The sequence below is a fragment of the Aplidium turbinatum genome, chromosome 1 (assembly GCF_918807975.1).
Source record: "Aplidium turbinatum chromosome 1, kaAplTurb1.1, whole genome shotgun sequence".
NCBI classification, from domain to species: Eukaryota; Metazoa; Chordata; class Ascidiacea; order Aplousobranchia; family Polyclinidae; genus Aplidium; species Aplidium turbinatum.
The window spans coordinates 33,610,099-33,631,493 of NC_137472.1; the positions used below are offsets into that span (position 1 = coordinate 33,610,099).

The 21,395-nt window shown below is 36.8% G+C and overlaps 1 protein-coding gene across 2 annotated transcripts in view; it reads left to right on the plus strand.

Moving 5' to 3' along the window:
• The first annotated feature begins 1,275 nt into the window (after positions 1-1,275).
• The window catches only part of LOC145775681 (adhesion G protein-coupled receptor L4-like), a 38,245-nt gene continuing 18,125 nt past the window's right edge, over positions 1,276-21,395 (plus strand). Inside the window, exons 1-5 of one of the 2 annotated variants that reach the window (XM_082587024.1) lie at positions 1,276-1,361; positions 2,591-2,659; positions 3,190-3,246; positions 17,316-17,345; positions 18,424-18,483. In XM_082587024.1, coding sequence (XP_082443150.1) covers positions 1,295-1,361; positions 2,591-2,659; positions 3,190-3,246; positions 17,316-17,345; positions 18,424-18,483 — 283 coding nt within the window. In that variant the 5' untranslated portion in view covers positions 1,276-1,294. The remainder of the gene's footprint in view (positions 1,362-2,590; positions 2,660-3,189; positions 3,247-17,315; positions 17,346-18,423; positions 18,484-21,395) is intronic. The other variant, XM_082587033.1, reaches the window with a different exon arrangement.

The window sequence follows — 21,395 nt, forward strand, 5'->3', positions numbered from 1 at the left end:
TCCGGCTACTTTGGTGTCGATCACAGTTACATTCTTGCCTTGAATTAAAAGATTGCCTTTGTTCGATTCACCAAAGATATCAGCCAGGTAGCACAGCTGGGAAATCCACTGTTGGTTAGAGAAGTATTCAGTCAAGTCGGACTTCTTTTCTATCAGAAAAACATGGACAGCCTCACGAAGTTCGACCAGGCGGGTTATCCTTTGCCATGAGACAGCCATCGTACTTCTGTGTGGTACAGTAATACTTCGTATATTTCTCCCATCTTCTTGCACAGTTCCTTGTAAAGACGACTGTTCCATTCCTTCGCTTTTATAAAGTTTACAACCTCCGGTCTCGTTACCCGCCGAAAACAGGCAAATTACCCCCCGGGGGTAATTTACCCCCAGGTTGGGAAACACTGCCTTAGATCTCCAATCTCACAAATCTCCACTCTACCAAATTTTACTCCGAATCTTTACTCCCTAAAATCCCCACTTTCCAGATTGTTCAATCTTTTCAATTCCCAATCTTCCCAAGTTTACAGTTTCATCCGTAATTCCTCACTAAATCCCCACTATCCTCACTTTGTTCAACCACCTATTGTTCGACTAACGCTTGTTTCAACGACTGTGGTATTGCAATGGTTTAGATATAAGTTTTATAAATATTGTTGCATCATTCAAAACACGAAACTTGAGTTTAATATCAAATTGAACTCTATAGTTGCAACATATTTATTCCTTTACAAATTAGTAGCCTAATCGAAATTAAGTGTGCAGTATATTATATTAATTGTTACACATATTATACGAAAATGTCATGGTACTATATCAATTTTTTAGGCTCTCGAAGTGTGCGCTTGAGCAACACATTTCAGGACTGCTCTCCATTCAGCCCACATAGTGGATGAAATAATTCCCCGGCAACAACACTTCAATAACTATCGGAAACTCCACTCTGTCAATCTCTGTGACTCTCTGTGACTGGGCCTGGATCAGTGGTTCAAAGCCTCTACAAGTGTGCTAAACCGCCAGGATTAAGCTTTCAAAAAAAGCTTTTCAGTCCGAGAATAAAGATCAGATAAAATAAAAAACAATAGCAATTAAAATGCTGTTTTGTTTTACTCGCAAGCTTAATATTGTTCTTGTAGATAGATCTATGCTTCCACATCATCTACCATGTTATTGATTTCGCGTATCATCTTAGCAGTCGCTATTTTTTTGCTCAGAATGAGTTGTTCATGGAATATAGCTCACCCATTGCATTGTCATTTCAGATCATTTTTTAAACGAAAAGTGCGATATCGGTACGCGGATGAAGTCTAACAGTTGCGAAACCGGCAAGTACCACAACTTAAATTGCCGGGACGTTAATTTTGGAGGTAGCTACAATATAAAATTAACTTACAAACGAAACATTATAGATTGAGAAAATGTTTACCTGTTTGTGGTTAAAAATTAATGAAAAACCGAATGTAGAAAACAGTCACATATTATTTATTATCTGAGCTAGAAGATGAAAAAAAATAACGCAGAAAGGCTCCCACTGTAAGTCTTCAGTTATAACGAGAATAGAGTGACGAGTTATTTTCTCTAAACCATTTTTCCTTCAGCAACTATGTACATCTAATTTATGACACCCTGGATTACACTTGCCTAATAATGGTGACTGTGAACAATTGCAGACGCAAAGAACATCATGAGCTATTCTTAATGTTAGTGCAATATAAATGTTAGTGCAATTACTTTGAAATGTAAAAACGGCCAAAAATGCCTTATATTTATGGGAAAAAGTAATTTTTTGTTTAGTTTAGCATTACTTTATGTTATAATTCAAAAATGTCAATTTTGAAGCTATTTTCGGAAAAACAGAATAAAAACCGACCTTCTGACGTTTTTTCATCCGAACACTTTATTTCAATAAATTTGTTAGATAAAAATTTAATTTCTATACGCAGAATACACATGGCTATTATCTTGTAGAATATTATGGCTCTGTCTTCTGTGATTTTCATAGCTCCCGTTATTAGCGATTAATTAGCACGGGGACAAGATAGCCCGTGACGTGCTTTCCTCCTACGAAAACAGCTCGTATTAAGATAGGGTTAAACTGTGCGTTGTTTGAAATTTCAAAGGGCATCGCGCAGTGAGACAATGTTTTAACGAAAAATAATAATACAGGTAAATTCACATAAAAAACAAATTTTTATTGAAAAACTAATCCACATTAAGATGATTCATTAATTAAGACTGCAGGTTTTTGATCTTGTTTTAATTTAGAAATCCTAACCTTCACGAGTGTTTGTCAGCAGCCCCCCATGTAATGAACTTTCTCCTGCATTATATCTCTGATTTATCTTTTATCGAATATATTATTTTAGTTGAATGGCCGTCATATTTGTTCAGAAAGTATGTCTTGTGATAAATACCGGTCACAAACAGCAAGTTCCTGTTACAATATCATAAATTCCCAATCAAGCTCCGGCTAAACATGCAATGCCAGATGAGTATAGACTTAGCGCAATTTCATAATTGCTTTGCTCTCTCTTTCCTTCATCTCGAGACAAACCAAGATGACCAAAACAAACCAATTTTCTTATTTGCAATTTAGTACTGTTAATTGGGAAAGAAAAAGATGCAATCTCGAAGTTTCCAATAAGGCTCGAGTTTTTACCGATGTGTAAGTATTTATTATGTCAGTTGTAAGATTGTATGTTTTCCGTAAGAACTTCAAAAGGGTGAATATTTGACGTAGAACAGTTTGATATTATTTATAATTTAGTTCAAGGCAAAAACATAAGTATAATTTCACATTGCAATGTTTTAGAGTTTAAAAGCTCAAATTTCAAGCAACAGTGAAAACACTACAGCAGACCAAACTTGTTTTCACTAATTTCTTGCATGGTAAACATCGCTGACGTCAAGTTGGGTATTTTGTCATTATGTTTCACTAGAAAAATTTTAAAGATTATATTGAATCGTTCAATTAAACAAAAAATGTGATCTTTTATTCTAAATTATCTTATTTTCTCATTCAATTGGGTACCTTCTGTTCAGAGTATTGTATGACAATCGAGTAGCCAATTAGTCTTTTAGGCTTTAAGATCGACTCTTTTTCGTAGGCTATGCTGTTGTTTCACTACCTCACTGAATCAATTGCTTAGCTTACTAATAGTAGATTCATTTCAATTATGCACTGACAAATTTCAGGGAATAGATCATTTTCTAGCTTTGAAAGCGTGACCATCCCTCCGACTGGGAACCAAAGTAAGCTTGTGGATTACTATCAAATGACTAAATGTCACGTAAGAATTTGTAAAGTCGAACTCTTCAAGCTGATTGCAGAAAGAGCAAATATAAAAGCAACTGCTACATTAGTTTAGACCAGTAGTTCTCAACCTGCGCCGGCGGACCCCAAGGAGTTCGAAAAGCGATTTCAGGGAATCCATGAAAGTTTCCAAGTTTGCAGCATGATTGATAAACGAAGAAATTTAAAAATTGATTGTGCTTTATTTGTGTACTACAATTATTCTTAAACTGTACGTAGCAACGCACTGGTGGGTCGTTTGAAATTTCAGAGGACATCAAGCAAGGTTTGGTTTCCCCAAAAATCATATAAATGTGTAGGGATTTGCTTTCTTTTTGTCCCCAGCGCAGGGTTTTGGCTGTCTAACTGTCGTAATTTGTGTATAAATATAAAAAGGATAATTTAGGCTCTCTGTCTGTCTAGCCTAGTCTAGGGGTATGACTTCCTACAAAAAAGTCAAACGAATTAAATAGGATTAAACATTTTTATTAATCAGTGTTACAAATTTGCTATTCGGGAATTGAAAAATATCTCTAATCAATATAATTTATTGCGACCGGTGTCAGAAGAGCGACATTCCCCAGTCGTGAATTTAACCTTCTCGTTCTAAAGTTCAGTCCGTTCGTTTTGCAAGTCTATTTTCGAATGTCTGTCCTTTTCAATTCCCCGCTTACTTCATAATATACCGGTATAGCTTTTTCATCAATAATAGCTATCGTAAGAATCAATGGAAAAGCTATACGGGTTTCATAGTTATGTTGCATTAGAAATGCAGATGTGTTGAGCTAGATTCTGTGTGAGTGGCGTTTGTTAACAGGAAGCTTGACTTATGTTCTGTGAGAACGTTAGGTTTTGAATTTGCAGCATTGAAATGCATTTTGCAATAATGATAAATTTCGGTCAAATGTTAAAATGTAAATTTGTTAGTTAAAACATGGTACATGTTACACACTTCCTTCCTTACGGCAAAATAACAGATAAATAATATTACAATAACTCGGTTATACATGATGCAATAATATATAGGTGTGTGAATATAAGATATGTACTTTACAAAGAAAGTTGACAATTAAAGGCTAACAATTGCTAGGGGAAGACACATGACCACCCTTTCGTGGGATGAGGAGATTAGACGCGCACATAAGTTAACAAGTAGTCGATAACGTGATTGCAGGGGTAACAGTCGTTTATCATAAGAGATAAGGCGATGTCTTAAGTTCCCTGGGAGCCATTTTGGCTTAGTAGGCTACGATATACAATAATTGCAGGACTGTAATAGGCTACAGTACTTGCGGTTACAGGGGTAACAGTCGTTTATCATAAGAGATAAGGCGGTGTCTTAAGTTCCCTGGGAGCCATTTTGGCTTAGTAGGCTACGATATACAATAATTACAGGACTGTAATAGGCTACAGTAATTGCGGTTACAGGGGTAACAGTCGTTTATCATAAGAGATAAGGCGATGTCTTAGTTCCCTGGGATCCTTTCGGCTTAGGATGATATACACAAATTGCACTTGCAAGATAAAATACACATAGGCTTAGCTATATAGGCAGGTGAGTGTCCTTGACTGTTCATGCCCCGCGTCCGAGGAGATAGGCTTGACACTCATAGAAGCAACCATAATAATAATAAAATAGCGGTGAGCGGCGCGTGCGCGAAGGTTGTACTAACTAGACTGAGATGACGTTCATGAGAGTAATGTCTTTGAGGACCAGATATGCTATGTATACAGTTCAAGCATGTTGAGTTCGAGACTATGACAGCAATGCTGATGAGCAGTTCAGTTTATGTCTGTTGACAGATTATGAGCACGACATGGGAGTGGCCAGCTTGTAAGGTCGCAAGCTGTAAAGCAGACGTCTTGAGCAGCTGGATGCTGGATAGACAGTGCAACTGTGGTGCACGTCGGTGTGTCGCAAGCAGCAGTGCTTCTTGTGTGAAGAAGGCTTGAGTGTGTAGCAATGCAACTACTGTGCACGGTATCGCAGTTTTGCTGAGGACATGGGTTTGACCATGTTGAAAAATCACGATGCAGCTTCGGTGCATGTAGGCGGCAATGAGGCTAGCCGAGTTGACGTCATTAAGTAAAGGCATCTCGAATAGAGGCATCTCACGTGGAGGTAAGTTGATGAAAGTCACCGTGTGGTGGCGATAGAGAACTCTGTCGTGTCATCCGTCGTAGTGCTGTAGTCTCTCAAGGTCTCTCGCATCTCATCTAGCAGCAACAGTGTGGTGAGGGGTGCATCTGCAAAACGTGATACAGAGTAGCATCCGCAAGATACATAATTACGGTATAATAAGTAAAGTACGTACAGTCGTACACGGTAGTATAACACAATAACAACAACATATAGCATAAAATGGTTGAAACGCCTGGGCGACATGATTTAGTCATGGCGGCAAATGCCAGCTTATGAGGTTCTAGAAGCTGTTCAAGTGTGAGAACAGGCAGGAAAAAATCGGTGGACTGTAAGTATGTACAATGTGATACAATACAGGGGATGCAATGTCAGTGAATGAGCGAAGTCGTTGAGAAGGAATAGCTTAGTTAACGTAGGCTAGGTGAAATGGTGAGCACCTAATATTGTAATAAAATGCAGTGAAAACAGGTGGTGATGCGATAGTGGCTCTGATATATCAGTGAATGAACAATGTCAGTGAGACATGGCGTAGCTTGAAGTACGATATGTAAAAGCGGTAAATAATAACATAGGGTAAATGGAAATACTACGTAACATGACAGTGTCATGGCGCAGGCTAAGCTTACGGCTAATAAGGTGTATGCAACAGGAAACATTAATGGTTCAATAGAACATACCAAGATAAAATCTTTAGGCCTAAAGCGGCTAGTATGTTTTTAGTGGTTAATCAACGTTTGAACGACGTGGGATGAATGGTACTGTTTTATTGATTTCAGAATGTGGCAGCGCTTCTGCCTTTTCAAGAGATAAAAGAATTACATGGCCAAATGCCAACTAAGCTTACACACAAAGTTCCATATTCAGGTTAAATAACTGTGCATATACTGCAATTCCAAACAAAAGAAAACAGTGGCCAAAGTAGCTAAACAAAGTTTCTCAAATCATGTTAGCTCCTAATAATTATAAAAAATGGGGGGAAAGATAACAACCTCCATATGGCGCAGGCGGCTTCGCATGATTTCCCCATGACGCACAAAAATCACAAGTGGTTGCTCGAGAGCGAAACCACAATGCTTTGCAGAGCGGTACCTGCACGTCTGTATAAAATAAGATTGGGACGGGGTGTCCTGCAATCTGTTCTGCCGAAAGGCAAAATAAAAGGAATATTAAAATGAGCTAAAAATTCAAGTTACACTTGACACTGCAATTTTTCTAAAAAATTACATGGTTATGTTTCCCTGAAAAGGCAACTTGTAGGCAATTAGTAGGCAAAACCTAATGTAAACGTTTAAAAATATTAAAAGTGGCAAATGGTGCTTCGGTATGAAAACAAAATTGTCGACATCGGCAGCTAAATAAGCGGTCTACCGCTGAACAATTCGCTTTATTACTTCCCATGATCAAAAAACAGAAATCAGTTACGTTTGACAAGCAATAAATTGCCGGCGTTGCGCTTAAGAGTACAGTAGGCTACACAAAAATTTGTTGGCGAATCATCGTGTGAAATTTTACCAAGTAACCATGTAATTTTTTAGAAAAATCGCAGTGTCAAATGTAACTAAAGTTCAGTCCTTTCGTTTTGCAAGTCTATTTTTGAATAACAGTTAACCTCTCAAGTACATGTAGCTCCACACAGAGTGAAATTTACATGCCTTTTGACTCTTTTATTTCTTTAAAAGTATTATTGACTCAAAAAGAATGTCTAAAAAGACATTACGAAAAGTAACTACGGACAAAGGCCAGTGTTTCGATCTTCAGATCTCTTCAGCGTAGTACAGTGAAAGTAGAAAGTTGTCTTGAAGCGCTGGTTGAGGTGATGATTTGAAACTTGAGTGATTGTTGTGAGACAATGAAAATTGGAACTACGTTTCGAAAAATTTTTTTACGAAAAATTTCGTTTACGAAAAATGGAACTACGTTTCGCTGAGGTCCAAATTTAAAACTTAAATCCAGTCTCATTGTCTCACAACAATCACTCAAGTTTCAAATCATCACCTCAACCAGCGCTTCAAGACAACTTTCTACTTTCACTGTACTACGCTGAAGAGATCTGAAGATCGAAACACTGGCCTTTGTCCGTAGTTACTTTTTGTAATGTCTTTTTAGACATTCTTTTTGAGTCAATAATACTTTTAAAGAAATAAAAAAGAGTCAAAAGGCATGTAAATTTCACTCTGTGTGGAGCTACATGTACTTGAGAGGTTACCTGTTATTTTTTTGTTATTTTTTTATTTTTTTATTCACTTGTTGATTCATTCATATCAGTTTGTATCCTCTGGGGATCCTTCTCTTGTATCATGGGCCAATCCTATAGATGTTTGCTGGTACACCCCTTCATTTTCTTTGAATTTCTATTTTTGAATGTCTGTCCTTTTCAATTCCCCGCTTACTTCATATTATACCGGTAGAGCTTTTTCATTAATAATAGCTATCGTAAGAATCAAGGGAAAAGCTATACGGGTTTCATAGTTATGTCGCATTAGAAATACAGATGTGTTGAGCTAGATTCTGTGTGAGTGGCGTTTGTTAACAGGAAGCTTGACTTATGTTCTGTGAGAACGTTAGGTTTTGAATTTGCAGCATTGAAATACATTTTGCAATAATGATAAATTTCGGTCAAATGTTAAAATGTAAATTTGTTAGTTAAAACATGGTACATGTTACAAATAAATAAAATCATATTTTCATAAAGCTATGTTCAATGTTCAACTTAATTTTTTTGAGACAGCGGATCGTTAATCAATGCTTATCATGGAAGTGAAACGTTAATCAGCAGTCTATCAATCAACACTCACAGTTTTACATGGCTGTGATCACAACGAAAAGTTGATTACAAATGAAAAAAGGAAGAAATTCTTTGTAACAGTAGCAAAAATTCTATCAAGTTTTTTTAATAAAATTATTAGAAAAACATTGAATCAACACATAGGTTACTGATTTTGATCCTGTGTGCCAACATATAGCTTATGATATAGGCTAACTTCGTCAATGTCATTAATCGTCATAAGTGAGTCGCAAATTGGGCAAATTTTTCTAAGTTTGTCGCTTCGAAACTTATGCAACATTTGATTCCATTTGGAGATGAATAAAATTAGAATAGAATGCGATATATTAAAATTTCGGATAAAATCTTTTCAGAGATCAGTGACTGCTTCGGAAGCACCAAAAGGGGTTCGCCAAGACAAAAAGGTTGAGAACCACTGGTTTAGGCTATTTTCTTTTTCCATCTGGCTTGAGAAAGCGTCTGCTCTGTCTAGCCTAGATTGTGTAGTAATATTGAATTTGTACTTTTCTTTGCATAGAATTTGTGTCATTGCGTCTTAGGTGAAGCCAGTGCTGTGTCAAGGGGGGGGCCAAGGGGGGCCCGGCCCCCGGGCCCACCATCTCAGGGGGCCCACAAGTAATAGACTTTTGCGCGTCAGTGGCATGTTTTTTAGCTGCTAAAGTTTACTGCGTGTACTTCCATTGAGAAGATAATTTAGGTCCGGTACCAATGAGATGCCGGGCCTGGGCCCTTATACCAAAATATCTCAAAAATCACCATATTATCTTGAATCAAAGTTAAAATAGGCTGCGACAACATTAGTAAAATCATTTGTATTTGAAACAAAACAGGTTGGTTGCAATTGAATACTTGAAATCAAGAAGGGCCCAATTCCCACAAAGGTGTGTTTAAAATAAATGTGTTGTAGTTATTTTGTGATGGAATTTCAGGGGGCCCACAGGTAATAGACTTTTGCGTTTCAGTAACAATGTGTTTTTTAGCTGTTAAAGTTTACTGCGTGTAGCCTACTTGTCCATTAAGAAGATAATTTAGGCCCGGTACCAATGAGATGCTGGGCCCTTATACCAAAACATCTCTAAAAACACCACATTACGGTATCTTAAAGAAAAGTTAAAATATCACAACATTAGTAAAATTAGCCTACCTGTATTTGAAATAAAACAGGTTGGTTGCAATTGAATAAGTACTTGAAGTCAAGACGGGCCCAATTCCCACAAAGATGTGTTTAAGATAAATGTGTTTTAATTATTTTGGTTGTTTATTTTTTCGTATTTTGTGGTAAAACTTTGGAATTGGCAACTATTGAACTGAAACCACTTTATACACTGGTAGGATCACCATACTTTGTAAGCTACTGTTGAACCACGAAGTAGACAGCTCATTTTAAAATGATTGTCATAAATGGGCAAATTATATAAGACATTTGCATAACTTAATTGTAATGCCTTGTCTAAATTTTGCAAAAGCATAGATTGAAACCTTTCTTTAGCATACCGGGTAAGGTGAAAGCGTTCATGTTTTGTAGGTTAGCTTCTCTTTAGCATAAACTTTAAGAGTGAGATACGATTGATTTTGAAGTCTGCCAATAACTAAACAAGACACATAAAATACTATTTGTAATACTGGACTAGCTGAAAGTTTAGTTGGTCTATTTATATCCCTTTTAACAATAAAGTATTTTTCTACATCTACTGGTATAACTTGCAAGGTATATAAAAGTCTTTTTTGAACTGTCATAAGCTGCATTAAGGCTGTTGCACTTTTAGCTTCACGTTTTGGTTTTACAGGGTGTTTTGTTTTCTTAAGCTTAACTTCAAAGTGAATGTTACTGGTTTACAACTGGTAGTCTAGTTCTAGAATGGTGTAACCTTGCTATGTACCAAGATTTCGTTCAGCATTTCATAAAGAAGATGTCTTGTTTGAACTAGCGACATTCTTGCTTTGAACATTTCAGATTTATAAACAAAACTCTCAAAGAGGAATTCTTTGAAATGGCTGACCATGGAGGTTTGTCAGAACCAAGCAAACTTTGCTTTGCCATTATTGCCATTGAAGTACATTCGTTTACTATGATTACCAATGGTGCAGACGTGCTGCAAAAGTTTTGCAGAAGTTCCAAACAAGGGAATGTTTTTCTCAAAGCTCTTTGCATAGTTTTTTTTTCAAGAGTTATGTTGAGCCAAATGTTAAACCTTGAATGTACCAGAAACCATGAAGCATTTAATGCGATCTTTACCCATGTCTTTAATTGCTGTGGTAAGAACCAGATAAAGTGACCAGCAGGCCACAAGCTGAAGAACGACCACCAAAAGTAAGGCAAACAATTCAAAAACTGACCTCAAAGGTCAGCAAGTAATAAGCGGACAGCGGACATTGAGTAGTGTAATAATCAATTCACCTGCCTTTAGATGTAGGCCATAAAAATGTTTGTCTTATTTGTAGTCTATTCCATTTCTGCAGTCATATTTTGTTTACTGCTAAAAAATTGTAAACAGTAAACAAAATAGCATTTCTCATAGATTAATTAGCATTTCATTTTTAGCATTGACAATCCCGTAATTATAAATATCCCTGACTTTACAGAGGTAGCTATCAGCAAGCGTAACCAGCATACATTTAGATACCAGTATAATAAGTATTTTATGACAGTTGCCAGGATTTTGTTTGTGATTTCAAATCGTTGCTGCTTTATATTTCATTTCTTTCATTCCAAGCACAGATGAAGCTATAACTTGACAGACCTGTGTTTACTATAAGTTATATTTCTGCTGTGTTCTGTACACTGCTGGGTTGATTGTTGTTTATGAAGTTATAAAAGTTTAACTAGGTAGTAGTTATTGTGCAGTAAGCATTACGACATTTCATTAAGCACCAGTAACCTATGAAGGCTTTCTGAGTACTGCAAAGTTGTCAGTGAGTAATGAAGCTGTTAGACCTTACCTAGAAACCTCTTAACTAGTGTTGCACTGTAAATATTGCTCCGTTTTGTTAAAGTTCATAGTAATTTTCTTATGTATGCTGTGATTTCTGTGAAGTAGTTGCAACATGTGATAAAGTTATTAAACTTCATCTACATAAGTCAGCATTCATGCCCATGCACCATTCCAATAACAGCTGTTTTTAGCATGACCAATGGTGTTTGCATATGAAAAAAATAATTACATGTAGTAAAGTTAATTCAACAGTTAGATTACAGCAACTGCTGCTCATAATAATTGTGCTTCTTAAATTCAACAACCACAATGTTCCAAAAATAAAGCAATTAATAAAAAAAATGTTTTAGTGAAATATAGCATGATTAACAACAGGTTTCTAATAATAGTGTATCTTGTGTGAGTAGGCCTAGTTAATAAACCATGTACGCCATTCTGTGCTGTTATAAATTAACACTGTTCTGTTGTGAATTGAAAGTATATCACTAGATTGGTAACTACTGTTTTTATCATACTAAAGTTCCTGATTATGCACATTTGAGTTTTGAGTACACTTGAGTTTTCATGCTAGCATTTTGAATGGGTACTTGGGTAGCTTTTTGAAAGTATTGTAATGGTGAGTGGTTTAATCAATCAATCACTGGTTTATGTTTTTTCACAAAATATTACATCAAATGCACTGGTACATTACATAAAAGTGAGAGAGGAAGGAAGCGAAAGACCTTATGAGGTCACCAAGTCAGCCTCCACCCCGGTGATCCTATAAGGCAAAACATAATTACCACTTGGTGAAAGTGTTAAAATGTTGTTTGTTAAAGCATTTATGAATTCACTTTTTTTTGCACTTCTAAACTGTTTTGCTATGTTATGGCTATACATTTAAAAATAATAGGTTAGTGAAATTTCAAATGCCAATTGTAATTTTTGGAAAAAATTGCTTTCAAATGTAACTAACCTCTAACCAATTTAAAATTCTCATAATTTTGTCAATTCTTGTTCGATATTAAAATTGTATAACTCAATGTGATAAGCATGTCAAATTTTTATGCTAACTTCTACTGTGTGATATAAGATCTGGGTTGAATGACCCCTACGCTTCATGACCGTTGCCAGTATGTTTAGAAATCGTTAACACTTTTGGCTTTCATTGCAAGCAAAGGTGTAGCTACGACTTGATAGACCTGTGTTTGCTCTTATTATTGTATTGTTTTCTCAACTGGTGAGAAAGTCTAGTGAAGTGAACCACCTTTCCATATCAGTGCAGTTAACATACACACTATGTTATCATAAGTCGCTTGCCGATAAGGGGCCCAAAATTATTTTGGCCCCGGGGCCCACCAAGGGCTTAACACAGCACTGGGTGAAGCCCACGTGACTTTTATTTACTTTTAACTGGTTTTAATGGTAACCACTAACCCAAGTAGGTTAAGATGTTTCAACATAATTTTTTTAAAACCTAATCTATCTTGCATTTAGTTTACCTCTCTTTTTTAGCAAGTTTCGTTGATAATAATGTATCAAAGATTGAAATACAAATAGGCCTAGCCTACGTTTGCTTTGTTTCTTTGCATTCAAGTATAGAGGTTTAATATTGAAGGTTAGGCAGTCAATCTAAAACAGATTTTATGTGAGATATTCAAAAAGTCTCTGCATGATTCTTATCGATGTTGATGTATATGAGATAATCTTGTTCACATGTTTTGTCAGTGTCTGCTTTGATACAAGCAGTGTGGATGTAATATGAACAATAAAAACTTAGCAACATTGAGAACTTAACGTGACATCAATACCTACCAATAAATAAACTTCTGTAATTTGAAAATAACAACTTTCCTAAAATCCCAACCATACAAATCTACAACATTATATATTTTTTTAAATAGCACAAGGGGGCTACACAAATGGCTACCACATAGAGTCGGAATGGCCCGTTTCGGCGAGTCCGATTCGGCGAGTCCGATTCGACTAGTCCGATTCGGCGAGTTCCCTATTCGGCGAGAGCCTTTTTCGGCGAGTGCCCTATTCGGCGAGTTTTTGAAATTTTTAAAAGGAAATTATCGGGTACCGTAGCCTAATTGCAATTGCCGTTTTTACATCGTTTTAACGTCGCTAAACGTTGAAATCGTGCAGAAAGGAATAAAAATAAAATGTTTGAACTATTAAATTAAAATTCGTCATGTCAGTTCAGTTATTTTTATTTTTGACCATCATATCAAAAACAATACACGTCAACATAGCAAAGGTAAAAGCGACAAAACACGAACGTTAAAACGTGCTTGAATTCGTCATGTCAGTTCAGTTATTTTTATTTTTGACCATCATATCAAAAACAATACACGTCAACATAGCAAAGGTAGAAGCGACAAAACGCGAACGTTAAAACGTGCTTGAATTCGTCATGTCAGTTCAGTTGTTTATCTTTCTGATCATGATATCAAAAACAATTCACGTCAACATAGCAAAGGTGTAGAAAAAGGTAAAAGCGACAAAACGCGAACGTTAAAACGTGCTTGTGACCGAAGTAAGTTATTGAGTTGAAAGAAATTTGGCAAGGTTGTATCACCTTCAGAAAAATTTAAGATATGAAGGAAAAATAAAACATAGAATATGTTACAAAAAAAATAATGTTTATATATGTCTATAAGTTAGTACTTTTGAATAGTTAAAATCATAGGCGCCTAACTATTTTTTTGGCCGTGGGGGCGAAAGCGTGTTTCATCAGCAGCAACGTAAATTCAGCGAAATGTCACGCAGATGGATGACGTAATTATGTCGCCACACTAGGATTGCTTTTATTGCCACACTCGGAGTTATCGCTACGTTCGACCTACCGTTAGTTATTATAAACAAAGCTCGACCAAAACACATGCTATGCGTCTGCGTTGGCTAGCGGTTGACGGACTGCGATTCTTTAAGCTAAGCGCAACATAAAGTTTAGCAACAAACTAGATTTATTAGCATGAAACAAGAGACGAAAAGGTTTACTAAAAGGTATACTGTAAATGGAATGAAAATTACTAACTTGATCATATGCTTGAAAATATACCTGTTGAAAGCAAAATCATTCATGTTTACAGCAATTCAACAGCACGTCACCTTTAATAAATTTAAAAGTTGCTGACATCCGTAAACAGCCCTTGAAAAATAGTTACAGAGAGACGTTTGATTAAGTTTTTGACTTGACATTGCTCCCTTTTCACTACAATATCGCAACTTATGGCTGAGGCTGACCAGCTTTCAAGTTTCAATTCGCTGTAATACGCCCGTTTTCGTGTTGCAGATGAAACAAAAGATGCGCATATTCCCCGCCTTTGAGCGGGTGTCTGCGGATTGAAGTCACTGCGCAAAAAACTATCTACACGCGTCGCACTTTTGAGGCGATTGGCGGGTTCCGGCTGGGGAGCTGGTGCTAAAACTCTTCGTACAGCTACCCTAGCCCTTGTTCATTCCACCGCTGAGTACTGCGCGCCGGTCTGGTGTCGTAGTTCTCACACCCACCAGATTGATACCGCCATTAACGACGCACTGCGTACTGTGACTGGATGCCTGCGTCCCACTCCAACGGACTGCCTACCCATCCTAGCAGGCATCCAACCCGCTGAGCTACGCCGTAAAGGAGCCACGATTTCTCTCGCTCGCCGCGCTTTGGACCCCGACCATCTCCTCCATGCAACACTCAAGAGACCACCACCTATAAAGCAGCGCTTGAAATCAAGACGCCCCTTTGTGCCTGCCGCACAACAACTCCTTAAGAACGCAGAAGAACTTAGTTTAAGTGCGGCACACTGGACGAACCACATGTGGAACACGGAGTGGCAAAATCACACCTCCACGCTCCGTGACTTCATACCCAACGCCGATCCCCGTCCACCAGGGATGTCCCTCGCAAGGCTTGCGTGGGTCAGGCTTAACCGCCTGCGAACTGGCGTCGGCCGCTTTCGTTCGGACATGCACAAATGGGGCCTGGCTCCTTCATCAGAATGCGAGTGTGGTGCCACGGAACAGACCGCAGACCATGTCATCCACCACTGCCTAACCCACCGGCCTCCACACGGTGCGCATGGTCTGAGAATCCTGGACGACGAGACTGCCGAGTGGCTGAAGATTTCCTGCCCTCCAATCTAGCCTGGAAAGATCGCTCATACGCCATCATCATCATCGGGTTTCTATGGCAACGGACGTGTGTGCGCCATGCAGTTTGCGCGAGTCCGTTGTTGTATTGATTATGCCGCTTGTGCGACTGTGGGCAGTGCGGTTTGTACCAGCCCTTGTTACGTTGGTTAGTGGTAACCTCGGGCCGAGACTTCAAGTTCATTTTCACAGCAACCGATTCACTGCCGCGACAATTCTCTGCAGAGGTTTCAACTTTTCAAAGCGACAGCGAGGCTGTTTGCAAGCGCATTAAGTTAAACGCACGCTGCGTCAACGTAGCAAATTATGTTGTTTTTGGGTGCATTCAACATCTGATGACATTGAATCGACGCTAAATGGTAGATTTTTGCTATGTCACAGGCAGCAAAATCAGTCATTTTTACATTGATTCAACGTCTGCAGACGTTAAATCAACGTAAAAGTGATAGATTTTTTTTGTCTGGAGTGGGATTGTAGCATCGCTACTCGTTCTAGTGATTATTTACTGCGAAGCTGTTGCGGTTTGCATTTAAAAATGTTTTCCTGCTGCCGATCGCTAGTTCATCTATTGTTTTATGTATCAATGCAGCATAAAAAGTTGCTCCCACGCGGAAATGTGCGTGGGGGCCTGGCCCCCACGGCTTAGGCGCCTATGGGTAAAATGATTAGTTTGGATCAACAAATGTGTGACCTACACTCTTACAGCTTAGATTGAAAGGAAATTATCGGGTAGGCTACCGTAGCCTAGTTATCCCGACCAGCAAAAATTTGTTCCAAGAACCCAGTTAGCCTAACAGTTCATTTTTACATTGTAGTAACAGAATGAAAAGGCTAACCAAATGTGTGGCCTATCGTTTTAACGTCGCTAAACGTTGAAATCGTGTAGAAAAGGGTGCTTTTGCTGACTAGGATACTTTAAAACTGAGAAACATTCACAGAAGCCCTACGATACGTTGCATTTTTAAGATAATGTATTCAGACGTTGATTCAATGTACAAATGAAATGTTATGCTAAATGGGTTCTTGGAACAAATCGTAGGGCTTCTGTGAATGTTTCTCAGTTTCAAAGTATCCTAGTCAGCAAAAGCTCCCTTTTCTACACGATTTCAACGTTTAGCGACGTTAACACGATAGGCCACACATTTGTTTAGCCTTTTCATTCTGTTACTACAATGTAAAAATGAACTGTGTTCTTGGAACAATTTTTTGCTGGTTGGGATAACTAGGCTACGGTACCCGATAATTTTCTTTCAATCCAAGCTGTAGGCCTCACATTTGTTGGTCCAAACTAATCATTTTAACTATTCAAAAGTACTAACTTAGTTATAGACATAAACATGATCTATTTTTTTTTTTGTAACATTTTCTTTGTTTTATTTTTCCTTCATATCTTAATTTTTTCTGAAAGTGTTGCGACCGTGCCAAATTTCTTTCAACTGAATAACTTACTTCGGTCACAAGCACGTTTTAACGTTCGTGTTTTGTCGCTTTTACCTTTTTCTACACCTTTGCTATGTTGACGTGTATTGTTTTTGATATCATGATCAGAAAGAAAAACAACTGAACTGACATGACGAATTTAAGCACGTTTTAACGTTCGCGTTTTGTCGCTTCTACCTTTGCTATGTTGACGTGTATTGTTTTTCATATGATGGTCAGAAATAAAAACAACTGAACTGACATGACGAATTTTAATTTAATAGTTCAAACATTTTATTTTTATTCCTTTCTGCACGATTTCAACGTTTAGCGACGTTAAAACGATGTAAAAACGGCAATTATAATTAGGCTACGTACCCGATAATTTCCTTTCAAAAATTTCAAAAACTCGCCGAATAGGGCACTCGCCGAAAAGGGCTCTCGCCGAATAGGGAACTCGCCGAATCGGACTAGTCGAATCGGACTCGCCGAATCGGACTCGCCGAATAGTAGCAGACCCACATAGAGTATGTACAGTTGTACACGCCTTCATTGCAAAAGCTGAAATGAAATGTAGAAAATGTATGATATGTAAGAAATAATCTTTTACACTTTCAGATGGAACAAACGTCGTTTCTGGCAATACATGTGAGATTTTGTGATTTGTTTGTGACATTTATCATGTGTTTCAGGTTTATTGTATGATAGTAAAGTTGAGGCGGCCTGCCCAGCATATACAATCCGATTAACCAATATCTACCAGCACCAAGAGATGGAAAATGCATTAAAAAAGTTTTACTAGCTTTGTTGTTGTGTTTCACCGCTAAGAAAAGTAACAATTGCGGAGCAAATACGGTAGCCATCTCTGAATAGGAAAGTAGAACATAATACTGATACAGTTTATTCCCTGCTTGCATGTAAATAATCAACAATTCCAGCAGTTGTTGTCAGTGAATGATGTCAATAAGTTGTTTTTTTATTAACCTTGCGACGGTATCTCGTACTCGTATTTTACGATCACAAAATATGGAATAAAACACTGTGGCTCGTGAAAAATAACTTTTCTTTCTTCTACTCCAGAGGCATTTTGATCCGTGTATGCTTCGCTACAATCAAAATACAATGTTAATATTCCGTTATCACTCGAATAATTTTATTTTATTTAGTATAATACGTTGCAATAAGTAAATAAAAGTAGGTTTTTATAAGTAGGTTACAAATAAAATTATGACGCTGTCACAAAACGTTTGCATTAACAAATGGTGTTATATACTATAAAGTTTTACAGTGAATTGTCCCTGTTTATTTGTTTTGGATCTGTTGGACAAAGCTAATTTTTTTGGTATCAGTGCTCTTTGAAGTATGACCAGTTGTTTGAGAATACTGTTGGATATATAATTTTTTTTTAACTTTATCTTTTAAAGCAAAACGTTAGCATAACCTAGTTTCATCCATATACTACAAAAAGCTGTAAAAGTTTGCCATTTCCCAAAGTTATACCACGTAGGCTACAAACAAGTGCATAAATAGCGACCGAACCTACTAAAACCATAAACTGTAAATTTATATCATTTTATAAAACAAGTCGTTTTTTTTTTAAATTGTAATTAGTTGATAAATGTATGTCATCGATGTTAAACTTTGTAAGTGAAATGAGCTACTAATACAATAAAAAGTTAGATTAATTAATATTAGATAATTTGCTAATTTGTTGACAATCTTATAGGTTACCCTCCATGGCCAGATGTTCTGAAAAATTTGAGCGAAAGCAAACGACAGTTTAGATGTAAGCTAATTTTTGTTGTATTTTCTGCCTTGAATAACTACTGTATATCTTTGCAATCCGCGTAGCTTTTTGAAAATACTTGTGAAATCATTTTTAAGTTTAAAAATACCAATGTTGCATTTCTACTGTACGTCCAGTAGTAGGCTATTGCAAGAGTAAGCTATTGTAATGAATTCTACAACGAATATTTAAGATCATAGACATACAGAACTAAGTAACTTTAACGGGTTTAACATGATGTATTACAAAAAACATAATTAAAATAAACTCTAACGTTTTCAACACGTACTTGTGTCCTCATCAAGAAGTATAAATCTGCAATAAGATAAATCTGACCATGCACTTTAACGACAAACAAAACAACAAAGGCATGGAGACAACAAAAACAAAAAAGTCCTAACTGCATTATCAATCCAAGCAGAAAAGTCTTAGCCTAGAAGAAGAGGACGCCTTAGGCTACTGCTTAGACCGCCACATTGTGCCAAACAAAGTAAAACTGGACGGTGTAAAATACAATGTAAAGCAGCTTGGTAGCATCAATAAAGCGAAATGCTGATATACCCATCGATGACGACACTAAAACCATGTCAAGCCCCCCTCCGACACTTTATGTCTGATGCCAACTGGTGTGCTCCACACGACGAAACAAAGCGCTTCACCGTACTTTGAGCCCCCTTTCAAAAAACCAGAACATCAAGGTATGCACATTTGATAAAGGTAAAGGCACAGCAATATTAGACACTGAAGACTATTTTTTTTAAAAATGAACAAAATTGATATTATTAAAGTTGATGACAATAAAAAAGTGCACCCAATTATTTCTAAGGGAAGGTCAATTCAATACTACATTCAAAATTATCTAAAAGAATTTGATCAAGATGTGGTAAAGTACTTTATTCCGATCGGTAGCTGTCCGGCAAAATTATATGGATTAATAAACGTGCACAAACCAGGCAATCTCGCAAGACCAGTCGCTTCCATGATTGGCACTTCTGAATACAAACTGGCTAAATTTTTAGATAGAATTATAAAACAATACATGCTTTAACACCTACATGCGTAAGTTAACTAATCAATTTATGGAAAGGTTAAAAGGTTTTAATTGTCCACACAATAATCTCATGGTGAGTGTTTGATGTTGTGTCTCTGTTTACTAATGTGCCTCTGAACGAAACTATTACTATAACTGCTGACCATATTTTTAGTGAAAATCCACCTAATCGACAGCCCATTGCGAAAAAATACTTCATAAAATTGTTACATTTAACCACAGAAGGTACAGCATGTTTTTGTACAACAATAGTTTGTTTTAACAGATATATGGCGTCACCTCGCAAATTTCTACCATATTTTTAGTGAAAATCAACCTAATCGACAGCCCATTGCGAAAATAATACTTCATTAAATTGTTACATTCAACCACAGAAGGTACAGCATGTTTTTGTACAACAATAGCTTGTTTTAACAGATATATGGCGTCACCTCGCAAATTTCTTCTTGGCACATATTGAAAGAAAAATATTTGAAATTTATCGTGATTTTTATCCCAAACTAAATTTACGTTATGTCGATGATATTTTTGATGATAATGTCGTGCTTAAAATTTTTAAACTGTTTGCACTCCCAGCATAAAAATATCAAGTTTGCCATTGAAAAATTGAAAAATCTACTGATGCTATCGCTTTTTTAGATGTTGAAATAGAAATTAAACACAATACTTTTGACACCTGCATTTGTCGAAAACTTACTAATACTGGCTTGCTTTTAAATTATAACACCTTGGTACCCTAACAAGTGGAAACCTGGTTTAATCTTGTGTCTGTTATTTCGAACCCGTTTAGTGTGATCTGATGGTCATAGTTTCAAAAAGAAATGAAGATGTTGAAAAACATCTTTTATTTAAATGGTTATCCTTCGCATTTTTTCAATACAGTCTTAAATACCTTCATGGCGGGTAAACCAAAGGACACGACTGAATGAGTAGATTGTAGTAATTTTTTTAGTGTATCCTTTTCAGGAAAAGATTCAACATGGTTTGCAAAAAAAGATAGCTAAAATTGTAAAAAAGAAATTTTCATGTTAAATTCATTCTGTATGCTGTATAAAACGTTTAAAGTGCACCAACATTTTCAACTGAAGTCGTCTATACCTTTTGCTCTTCCTTTTAATTCTATAATTTTAGTTGTTTGCGTGACATAAACCAGACATACATTGATATGTCAACTATACATTTGTTGAAGAGCGCCGGGGAGCACCTAAACACAAATTTAACAACTAAAAGTGCAATTGAAGAGCACACCGCCTCTTGTGTAACGTGAACTGACAATATCTCAATCGACCAATTCAAAATCATCTCTAGAGATAAATCTGAATACCGGCCCAAGATCATGAAAGCCCTAAGAAGCAAACATAACAATCCGTCTCTTAACAGGCAATTATTTACTAGTGGCACCTCTTTCCTTTTGTGTGTGTTCTCATTGTTGTCCCATGCTTGTATTTTACACTTCATGTTATCTGCTTCCCACCGTGTGGTTTACTCGTAGGCCTAATCATGCTTGGATCACTTGTTGAGTTTGTGCTTTTTAGTTCGGAATATTGTTACAGTTATAATGCATGGTCAGATTTATTTTAAAATTTTTATTTTATGTATATTGTAGATTTGTAATTCCTGATAAGGACACAAGTGCGAGTAGAAAACGTTAGAGTTTATTTTAATTATGTTATTTTTTGTGTAATACATTATGTTAAACCCGTTAAAGTTACTTAATTTTGTCTGTCTATGATTCAACAGAGCAAACTCTCTACCAAAGCTTTATGAATACTTAGATAGAAATAGTAAATGTTGACGTGTGGCATGATAGGATGAAGTTTAACGTATTGAATTTTGCAGTTTGCACGTTCCACTTGTGCCT